At 48.6% G+C, this 12,120-nt stretch overlaps 1 protein-coding gene across 1 annotated transcript in view; it reads left to right on the forward strand.

The window, feature by feature from the left end:
• Positions 1 to 1,982: 1,982 nt before the first annotated feature.
• The window catches only part of LOC310784847 (major histocompatibility complex class I-related gene protein-like), a gene marked incomplete at both ends in the record, with an annotated part of 38,079 nt that continues 27,941 nt past the window's right edge, over positions 1,983 to 12,120 (forward strand). Inside the window, 5 exons of the mRNA XM_083645884.1 lie at positions 1,983 to 2,053; positions 2,598 to 2,667; positions 2,826 to 3,047; positions 3,343 to 3,397; positions 6,103 to 6,381. Of these exons, the coding sequence (XP_083502010.1) occupies positions 1,983 to 2,053; positions 2,598 to 2,667; positions 2,826 to 3,047; positions 3,343 to 3,397; positions 6,103 to 6,381 (697 nt within the window). The remainder of the gene's footprint in view (positions 2,054 to 2,597; positions 2,668 to 2,825; positions 3,048 to 3,342; positions 3,398 to 6,102; positions 6,382 to 12,120) is intronic.

The raw sequence follows: 12,120 nt of genomic DNA on the forward strand, positions 1-12,120 counted from the left end.
AACATTGCAAGTTTGTGAAGTGGCTTAATCTCAATTTTCTGTGACATCCACACAAGATGACGCTGGCGGATGCTGGCCTGGTATGGGGTGTCACTGTTTTTCGGCTGGCAATGACGCATCAACTTCCTCTGCCACAACACCACAAGGTTTAAGGTTGGATAGCGGTCTCCTTCCAACTCCTTTTGGGCATCGTAAAACGGGCGTAGAAACTCGATCAGGAAGTCCAATACATCAGGGGAGACATCATTGATGCGCTGGACCTCTCCACGAGCCTGCAGCTTTTCGCGTAGCTGAGGATACACCTTCTGGACAGACTCGAGAGTGATAAACTGCGTGCTGTAACGTGTCTCTCCCATCTGCTTAACAGTGCTGGACAGCTGGCTTGCCAGACCACTTTGCTTCACATACCGGACTAATTTCTTTACAGCTAGCAGGGTCGCTGTCACTTCTGGGACAATTTCAGACAGCTCATCCACGTTGAGGGCATGTCGCATCACTGTGTTATAGACGTGGTCTTGACAGTCAAGTCGCTGATAAGGCCGCAGCGCTAAAACAATGTTGCTGCCCTGGTCGGTGACCCACACCACCTTATTCATAATAGAGGCGTCAAAGCCCAGGACCGATACCAGCTGTTGCTGCAATTCAGTGCGGATATTAATTCCCGTTTTGGCCTCTTCAGCAGGGAACACGGCAGTGGTGAGTACCTGATTTTTCAACTCGAAATCGTCAGTGACATAGTGACATGTGATGGCCATGTAAGATAATTTGCGAAAGTCGTCTGTCCACATGTCAGTTGTCATGCCGATATTAACAGACTCCAGCACCACTTTCAACTCTGCAATGAGGATTTCTCTTTGTGTTTTTGCCATGGTGTGACATCGCCGGGAGATGGTTGTTGGGTCAGGCAAAACTTTTTCAGCAGGCAGACGTCCACATGTTGCTCCTATATTAATCAGCTCCTGTGCTAATTTGAGGAATCCTGTTCCCTCCACTGTTCGGAATGGTCTGATGTCCTCACAGCAGAAAGCCACACACTTTGCAGTGACTTGAGATTTAATGTTAGCTGGCACCGGCTTGGACAAATAGGTGCTCAATGAAAGTTGACGTTGGCTTGAGGCCTCGGTCGGCACGGTGGTGACAATGCATCCGCGTTCGATATGCCTTTGCAGATGAGATGAACCCGTCTTCTTGCTATCATAGGCTAGGATAGCATTGCAATTGTTGCATTGTACATGGCCGATGGGTTTATTTTCAACGGTTGTAACAAGTTTGAAATGTTGCCAGCATGGCGCTTTCCCTGCTGGATTTGGGGCTGTTAGAAGCTCTCCCCTCGCTAACTTAGTTTTTATGTCCATTTGCATCTTGACTTGTTTCTCTCTCACTCACGTGACGACGCGACGAGTAGCTAGCACGCTGTCTGAGTCTGAGCGGAGGAGGGTCTGTGGTCTGACTGTGTGTGTGTGGCTGTGCGGCTGCCTGGGCGAGTGTCTGTGCAGTGTGCAGTGTGCGCTCCTCCTCTTTGTGTGACTGCTCTGCTGTGTAAAATCAAGCGAGTAATACAACGTTATTTTATTTAATTATTGAAAAACGGCCCGACCCCGGCCCGGCCCGGACCTATTAATAAAAAAAAAAGAAAAAACGAGCCCGGCCCGGGCCCGTTTAGGCAGGCCCGAGGGGCCCGCGAGGGTACCCTCGGGTTTGCAGCTCTCTAACGCACGCACACACACACACACACACACACAAGCAAACAAAATGAAGTTATAATAACATTATAACTAAAGTTCGGGAACAAGGCCATGCCACAACTAACCACTCAGTCAATCATTCAATCAGGCAATCCCTTGCTCCGCCCGAATTCAATCATTCGCTCCACCTATATATACGCCCCAAACCAAGATCCTTTCTCTCGTCTCAAGACCAAACTCATTATGAGTTTCACTCCAAGACAGACAACATGAAACTTCAGCTCTTACCTGACTGTCATGGAATCCACGTTCCAGTTCCACGTCTCTGACAGCAACGACTTGCTTGGCGTCGGCGAGGACCCACACAGGTTTCATCTCACTTGCAATGCAATGCTGCCGACGAGCCTCCGGTCCGTCGTTCCGACCTGCCGTTTACATTTGGAGAACTGCGACAGTTCACACAACTTTGACACGACACGTGTATATTATACATCAGACTCTCGGGCTTCTGCTCTCACTCAGAATATCAAAATATAAGCGATGTGATGTATAGTTTTGGGATGTTAACGTTGTTGGCACAGCTCATACTATTAACTATGGGTGGCAAATGACGTCATGCTGACTCGTCCTATACAGCAGTATACAACCTTTTCTTTCTCGTGCGTAACATTTACGTTCTATGAGTACACATTTCACAGTTGTACACAGTTGCACACAGTCCATCTTCATGTTTTCCACTCTTTGCCAAGTCCCATGCCAGTCCAGTGTCGCAGACGGCAGCCATTCCTGGAGCCATTCCGGCAGCCTCAGTCAGGAGGGCGAGAATGCCCCCCCCCCCCCCCCGTGCCTGCTCCCTCTATTTCTGCTTTGTCTAACCTCATTGGTTAATTTCTCTCATCCCTATGTCCGCAGGCTGCACTATCACCCCATGCACATGCATCCCCTCATCCCAACATCCTTTCTTCTTCCCTTCCTTCTGCCAGTGTTAACATCAACCCACTGGCTACTGCGGCTCCTTCAGCCTCCATAACAGTTGCTCCGATCAACTCATTTCCTACTAACCTGTCCTTTTTCCCCTCCCTTCCCCAAACCCTCCCCCCTCCCCTTCCCCATCACCCAAATGTATTTAATTCTGTTTAGCTCTGCACCCTCAACCACAGCACCACCCGCAACTGGTTTTGCAACAATTCCCACAATTCCACCATCAGCCAGCTTTCCAGCATTCTCCACAGCGCCACCTGCAGCCAGCTTCCCAGCATTCTCTTCAGCTCCACCTGCAGCCAGCCTATTCACCCTTACCACCGCTCAACCTCCAGTTCAACCCACAGCACCACGCCCATTTCCAGTCTCATCCACCCTCAGGTAGCAGATAATAACTGGTAACTACATGGCCCTCGCTGAACTACTCCAACCCTCCACATTCCACCATCATGCTTCCAGATAATTACAAAGCAACATTGGACCCATCCTACTCAAAACACCCTCAACCCACCCGCTCCAGAGAACGGACACCTACCCTCACTACCTTACCAAACATTCAGCATGAATGCCAAGCATCCCTGCACACCAATCAATATCATCACCTTATTCAACGCCTTTTAACAACACCCAGAGCCTAAATTCGTCAAACTTCCTCATTTTCTCTCACAATTTCCAGCCAGGCATCCAGGTCATCTCAGAACCTTCAGTCAGCCACCTCCTTGCTGCTACACGTACCAAATGCCAACTCCTCGCCCTGCTCAGACACCTCGTCTACGCCATCCCTTCCCCAAGGATGATCCTCCCTCTCCCACCTCCTGTACTGCTCCCAATTTGCACGACCACATTGCCATAGACAACGCTTGTAAAATGGAGACATGGCAATAGCAATACTGCCCCTCCTGGAACGGCATATTGTTTTCTACGATGATCTCACCCAACCTGGACATCCAGCTGTTCACCGATGCAGAACCATACATCGGATTCACAGGCTACTACGGAGGGAGGTGGAGCGCATCCGACTGGCCACCTGAGTTCGCTCTACTCTCCCCCTCTGCCGCTATCCACGAGTTGGATCCCATCTCGGTTGCAGCACTTCTTTGGGGGCACAAGTGGTCATCGACATAGACAACACAGCATTAGTCAACATCATCATCATGCAAATCATACATTACCTTATCCCGATCTCAGCCCAGCATCAATTCATCATCCGTACCGCTCACATTTCCATTTACAAAACTCCATCACTGATTCTCCGACCAGTGTCTCATTCCAGAAATTCAAACTCTACTTCAGTCTCCGACTCATTCCAGTTCCACTTTAGCCACCATCTTCAACTAAAACCCGCAGCTGCAGCACCTGACCTCAGCATCCTGACAAGCCATCCTCAACAACCTAGCTCCCAGAACATCGTCATCATACCCCACAGGATGGACTTGCTTCAAGTCCTTCCTCACACGTTACAACTTACCGTTTCCTTTATCGGACGTCTTCTCCATCTGAACTTCATCACCTACGCCCATTCCTCTCTTCACATCAGAACTTTCGTGATCCACATCTACTTCAATAGCATCAATTCCTCTGTCAACTACTCACTGGCACCTACGTCCTGCCATCTCTCTTTCCCTCATCAGCATGCCGAAAGGCCGAGCCACGATTAACTTCAACACTTAACATCAACACCCTCCGCACAGGGTACTCATCCCCGTCTCCAACGCAACCCTCAGATCCACGTTTCTTCAGACGTTCAGAATTCAACTCAATCACGTCCATCTCCAATCCACCTCGACATGCAAGTCTTTCCGACCTTACAATTCATACTTCTGACATCATCATCTACAAACTCAAAATCCGATCCACTTGGAACATCACATCCCATCTTCCTGTTTCGTCTCAATACCTACCCGAGTCCTTATGAACCACTACCCAACTACCTCAACACTCGACTAACCCGCCACGCTTCTCTCCAAGACCCCCTCTTCATTACAGAATCCGGGGGAATTACAACCAGCTCCTGGTTCCACCAACATCTCCGCCAAGTCCTCTCAAAATCAGGAATATCTCCTGAATTATACTCTGGCCACTCTTTCCGCATTGGAGCTGCCTCTTCAGCCTCCAGGCAAGGAATCCCGGATCACACCACCAAAGTCCTTGGCCGTTGGTCATCCCAAGCCTACCACAGCTACATCCATAAGCAACCTCAGTGACGTCCGTAATGCCCATGCTCATCTCAGCCAATGAAGTTCTTTTGGGGATAAGATGGAGCCATCAAGACCATGAAGATTCCATCGCCGAGGCAGTTCCCCCATCCAGAGTCTCACTCCCTGGTTCCTCGAGACATCTACTCATACTTCCTTCAAGTCATCCATTCATTCCTCATCCCCTCATCCCTCACCCCCTCATCCCTCATCCCTTCATCCCTCATCCCTTCATCCCTCATCCCTTCATCCCTCATCCCCTCATCCCTTCATCCCTTCATCCCTCATCCCTCATCCCTCATCCCTTCATCCCTCATCCCATCATCCCCATCCCATCCCCTCATCCCATCACCCCCTCCCCCCATCCCTTCCCCCATCCCTTCATCCCCGTTCCTCCCCCTAACAAACTATCAATCATTTGTGGCTTGGTCATAGTTAGTGAAATGAAGTTATAATAACATTATAACTAAAGTTCGGGAACAAGGCCATGCCACAACTAACCACTCAGTCAATCATTCAATCAGGCAATCCCTTGCTCCGCCCGGATTCAATCATTCGCTCCACCTATATATACGCCCCAAACCAAGATCATTTCTCTCGTCTCAAGACCAAACTCATCCCTCCCACCCAACCCCTTAATCTTCTATCTCAGCCTAGGAACCACCAGGGATAAGATGGAGCCATCAAGACCATGAAGATTCCATCGCCGAGGCAGTTCCCCCATCCAGAGTCTCACTCCCTGGTTCCTCGAGACATCTACTCATACTTCCTTCAAGTCATCCATTCATTCCTCATCCCATCACCCCCTCCCCCCATCCCTTCCCCCATCCCTTCATCCCCGTTCCTCCCCCTAACAAACTATCAATCATTTGTGGCTTGGTCATAGCTAGTGAACTCTCTCTTACTCTCATGCACACGCGCACGCACACACACACACACACACACACACACACACACACACACCAACAAACTCTCTCACTCACACACAAACGCACACACACACAAACTCTTACTCACACAGACACACACGCACACACACGCACACACACACACACACACACACACACACACACACACACACACACACACACAACCAAGAAGTCTGAGAATATCAAATGCTAGTCTGCTGTAGCTACTGCAGTGTTTCTGTACATCCATATTATAACAGAGGTCTCTCTCCCTTTCTCTCTCTCTCTCTCTCTCTCTCTCTCCCTCTCTATCGCTCTCTCTCTCTCTCTCAGGTGTCCACACCTACCAGAGGATGTCTGGCTGTGAATGGGATGATGAGACAGGAAAAGTTAAAGCGTTTGTACAGTATGGCTATGATGGAGAAGACTGGCTGGTGTTGAACATGACAACATGGACATGGATCGCTGCTAAACCAGAGGCTGTCAGCACCACAGAGAGCTGGAATAATAACACAGCTCAGTTAGCAGAGAAGAAGAAGTATTATTCACAGACCTGCATTAATAACCTGAAGAAGCGTGTGTCCTATGGGAAGAGCTCTCTGCAGAGAACAGGTAGAGTCACATGACCTGATGTAGTTTCATCAACACAACAATGTTCATCTGTCTCTTCTGTTTCTAATGTACAGAAACATGACAGTGAATATGAACCAGCAGACACACACACACACACACACACACACACACACACACACACACACACACACACACGCGCGCACACTCACACGCACACGCACACACACACACACACACACACACACACACACACACACACACACACACATTGTATACAACTGTCATGTTTTTTAGTTTACACACACCTTCTATCTCTCCATTCCTCCCTCTCTTTTATCTCCCCTCTCTCTCCCTCAGTCCATTTCTTCTCCTTCTCTCTCGCTCCCACATGACTCCACCTGTCTCTCTCTCTCTGTGTTGAACAACTGAGGACCTTCAGTCTGGCCGCCAGAAGGTGTGACATCAGGAAAGCCTCTAAATCTCCATTGATCTCTCTCTCCCCCTCTCTCTCTCTCTCTCCCTCTCTCTCTCTCTCTCTCCCTCTCTCTCTCTCTCTCTCTCTCTCTCTCCTCTCTCTCTCTCTCTCTCTCTCTCCCTCTCCCCCCCCCCCCCTCTCTCTCTCTCTCTCTCTCTCCAGTTCTTCCCTCAGTGTCTCTCCTCCAGAAGTCTGTCTCCTCTCCAGTCAGCTGCCACGCTACAGGTTTCTACCCAGACAGAGGCATGTTGTTCTGGATGAGAGATGGAGAGAAGCTTCAGGACCTCATGGACCAGGGAGAGATCCTCCCCAACCACGATGGAACGTTCCAGATGAGCTTTCAGCTGAACGTTTCATCAGTCAAACCTGAAGACTGGGGGAAGTACGAGTGTGTGTTTCAGCTCTCTGGTGTCAAGGAGGACATCATCACCAAACTGGACCCAGCAGTGATCAAGACCAACAACCCAGGTAAGACTGGGATCACAGCTGATGGAGGAGGATGTAAACCTGTATATCTACTGGCAAATAAAAGGCTGTTTATCTCGAGAATCATGTGTCCCATCATTAAACTGTGGGAGTGTGCTTAGGGGGACCTGATGGAGTGCAGTGCAGAATTGTGTGCTATTCGGCATAGTGCCACCTATACTGGCAAACACAAAAAGTGGTTTAACTCGAGAACCGTTTTTCCAATCAACTTCAAACTCGGGGAGTGTATTATGGGGACCTGACAAAGTGCAGTGCTGAATTTTATGCAATTTGACATAGCGCCACCTACTGGCAACACAAAAAGTGGTTTATCTTGACTCGAGAGCCATCCATCCAATTAACTTCAAATTGGGGGATTGCACTGCTGGGAACTGCCCAGAACACACAGAGACCTTACACACACAACACAATCCTGGGACGGAGTCCCAGAAAACTAGATTCGAAGGCCACATAGCGGCCTGATGATCTAGTTTTGTAAAACTGCAAAAACGCAAAACCACGATGTCCCAGTTTTCATGCATAAATAAGATATAATTAGCTTAAATAGTCTTTTCAAGCGACCTTTTTGTCTTGGTATTTGGAGAGTCAACCAGATTATCCAGATTTTTGGAAGGATGACTCCTAATATAGCAGTTGCTACAGAGGCGATTAGCAAGAGCATCGTGGACGCCAACATGCTACAGGCATTCAGAGAGATAGTTAACTCTCGTCAAGTCAGTCCACAGCATAGACTGTATGGTCCACAGGCCAGCCGGCAGGAAAGTGAGTTGACGAGAGTTGGTGACACTGACCCGAAAGGAGGGAATGGGATCCCTGTAAATACCGCTGGAAATAGCCCTGGGGAGATTGGCAGTCTGATGTTTCTTTATATATATAATGACGATATGGGTAGAACACGGGAAGAAAACTGTCTATTTACATGGAGGAAGAGCACGCTGTGTGGCCCCGACGGAGCACATTCAAGGACTGGCTTGGAGTACTATTTCGATCACAACAACGCCTACGACGGTCCAAATCACTGCGGAGAACACTGGGTGAGTCGTCAGATAATAATTAATGTGAGGAGAGGGCTCCAGGTAAAAAGAAAAACGAAATTCTCCTTTAACGTTACTGTTTGATCAGTCAAACAATAATTCATTGGTCTGGTTTTGAATAGGATGTCTATAACGGATATGTGCCTTCATTCTCGTTCCTCTTCTAAAAGGCAGCTATTTGTGTTATTGAATGGACTAAATTGACGTACTTATGGAGCTAACGTTAACATAAGCGTTCTGTAGCCTTCGGACTTCATACAGCAGGCGGCTCATTTCTTTGGGGGCCAGTGATGCTGAAACAAAGGACTTTCATTTAAAGAACTGACATGCAGTAGGTTTGTTCCTTACTGCAGCTCTGTCTTTTTTTTTTTTCCCCACGATTTTTTATCCCATTTTATCCCCCATTAGTGCTCACTTGATTTCTCAATCCTGGTTGCTACTCCATCCTCTGCCGATCTGGGGAGAGCCGAGACTGGCTCCATGCTTCCTCCGAGACATGGGCAGTCAGCCAGCCGCTTCTTTTCACCTGATAGAGGAAGCTTCACCGGTAGGACATAGCACGTGGGAGGTTCACGCTATTCCAACCAGTTCCCCTCCCTCTGACCAGGCACCCTTAACGACCAGAGGAGGAACCACATTAGCAACCAGAGTATTGCATGTTTTTGTGAAGGGGGTTCCTGTATGAAGGAAACCCCCGGGAGGCTCAGGGAGAACATGCAAACTCCACACAGAAAGGCCCTTTTGACAACCCCACCTGGGCGGTGGGCACTCGAGGACATGCGGACGGGCATGCATTCCTTCAGCGTTCACATCGTCCCAGCTGGGAATCGAACCCACGACCTTCGAGCTGTGAGGCGATAGTGCTTACCACTGCACCACCGTACCCCTGCCATTTTGGAGGGAGTGAGCGGCCTCCGATTGGCTGTCATGGTTTTTTCGGGCCAAAATATTGGCAGCACTCTTGGGGAATAAAAGCATTGAATGTTGCGTCTCTTGGCTTCAGTACTCTGGTGGAGGGATGGGTCTTGATGGGGTCTTTATTCTCCAAGCAGTCCGGGTGGGTGATGTTTACTTTGATATTGTACAACTGTTTTGAACTATGATTGACCCCGCCCAGGTCTAGCCTGGGTAAACCCAGCCTCCACGTGACCTCTATGTGCTATCAGTCACGAAGAGGTAGATTTAGAGCCTCAAACATTCATAACGTTAATCTCAAACATTCATAACATTAATCTGTAAATTAGTTTGGATTTACCATTTGTGGGTGACGTGTACCTCATCGATAACAATCCCCACGAGGTTCTGACGGTAGACATCCGATGCCAGGATATTTTGCCACTTTGCTTTCATCAAGGCCTCTGGACTTGCATACACAAGCTCACAGCGTCCATGAATTAAGTCCTCATCTTTCTCATTCTCCCCACCGATCTGCAACGCCTTCATTACCAGATTAGAAGCCTCGCGTATCTGGTCCTCCATTAGCGCATTTAACGGCGAGACAACAATAACAATAGGGTTCTTGGTGGGAAAAATCTTCTTCATTACCAACGGAGCCAGTTGATAAATCAAACTCTTCCTAAATGCAGTTAGGAGAACGGCGAACACATCTCTTCCCCTGAGAAACTCCAGTAGTGCACACTCTTGTTCTGGTTTAATTGCAGTCGGGAGTCTATTCCTGCTATAATCGAACTGACAGCTGTTTTCAGCTCCGTATCTATGCTCTTGAGAGACCAAACTCAAACTCAAACTTCGAACACAGACTACAGGAGGGGGGGGGGGGGGGGGGGCGCACACCCCCCAATCACCATCAACGGCACAGTGGTGGAAAGGGTGGACAACTTCAAGTACCTGGGAGTCAACATCCACCAGGACCTGACTTGGGCCGGTCACACCGCCACTGTTGTCAAAAAGTCCCAACAGCGACTACACGGACTCAGGCGCCTGAAGAAATTTGGGCTAAGGCCAGAATTTCTTAGGGACTTCTACAGAGGCACCATTGAAAGCCTGCTGACTGGCTGCTTCACCACCTGGTACGGGAACTGTACCACCATGGACCGCAGGGCGCTACGAAGAGTGAGACGCGCGGCCCAGCACGTAACAGGATGTGAGTTGCCAGAACTGCATGAACTGTATAACCAGCGGTGCCTCAGGAGGTCCCTGAAGATCATCAAAGACACAAACCATCCCCACAACAGCCTGTTCTCCCTGTTACCCTCAGGGAGGAGATACAGGGTTCCAAAAGCACGCACAAATCGCTTGAGGGACAGTTTCTTCCCGCAGGCCACGAGACTCCTTAACATACACAAATAGTGTAGTAGCTGTACTGTACCATTATGTATGTCTAATGTTTAATTATATGTTTAATTAGGTATGCTATTTGCACCTGTATGTCAAATACGTCGAATTTAAAATGTTTAAGCACGTCTAAAGTATGCACATGACATGTGCACCTATGTGCAGTGAATATGCCACTGTCTCTGAATGTCTTATCACTCTACTGCCTTATTGCTTGTTGTGTCTCTTGTTGTTTTTGCACTCATATGCCCTGTTATATTTGTACTATGTTGTAAACGGAGTCCACAGCACAAGAATTTCACACGTGATACTTGTACCACGGAGTGACAATAAAAATCTTGAATCTTGAAATGCTAATGGCTAGTAGTGCCGCGGCCGGCCGCAGCTGTTACACGTCATTGACAAAGATGCACTCTCTGATTGGCAGATCACGGCAGAGCTGATGTTGGCAGTCACACCGTCACTCATTGGCTGCGATTCTGCGATTGAATTCGCCTCACACGGGAAATCACTCTGAATAGACCAGCCTCCAGACGAAACTTATGCTACAGGCATAGCCTGTGACGTCACATTGAAGGCTGGGTTTACCCAGGCTAACCCAGGGCTGTTGCGGTGAGCGGGGTGGGCGCCCCATTGCATGCTCTGATGGTTATTATTATTATTTCAAGTAAATTTGCCATTGTTAGTGAGTTTAAATTTGAACTTTGAGTAAATATACAAATTAACATAGTGCAAAAAATAAAAAAATAAAAACAAGAGGCAACAAGCAATAAAGCAGTAGACACGCCACAGACAGTGGCGTATTCACTGCACATATGTGCAAATGGCATGAACATACTTTAAACATAATTAAACATAATAACATTCTGTTAGGTGCAAGTAGCATATACCTAATTAACATACTATTGAACATTAGTCATACATGATGGTAGCAGCTGCAGTGCGGTACAGTACGGCTACTACACTATTTGTATATGTTAAGGAGTCTCGTGGCCTGCGAGAAGAAACTCTCCCTCAAGCGATTTGTGCGTGCTCTTGGGACCCTGTATCTCCTCCCTGAGGGTAGCAGGGAGAACAGACTGTTGTGGGGGTGGTTTGTGTCTTTGATGATCTTCAGGGACCTCCTGAGGCACCGCTGGTTGTACAGATCTTGCAGTTCTGGCAGCTCACATCCTGTGACGTGCTGGGCCGTGCGCCTCACCCTTCTTAGCGCCCTGCGGTCCATGGTGGTGCAGTTCCCGTACCAGGTGTTGAAGTAACCAGTCAGCAGACTTTCAATGGTGCCTCCGTAAAAGTCCCTGAGGGTTTTTGGCCTTAGCCCGAATTTCTTCAGGCGCCTGAGTCTGTGTAGTCGCTGTTGGGCCTTTTTGACAACAGTGGCGGTGTGGTTGGCCCATGTCAGGTCCTGGTGGATATTGACTCCCAGGTACTTGAAGCTGTCCACCCTTTCCACCACTGTGTCGTTGATGGTGATTGGGGGTGTGTGCA

This window comes from Poromitra crassiceps (assembly GCF_964638095.1).
Source record: "Poromitra crassiceps genome assembly, chromosome: 11".
NCBI classification, from domain to species: Eukaryota; Metazoa; Chordata; class Actinopteri; order Beryciformes; family Melamphaidae; genus Poromitra; species Poromitra crassiceps.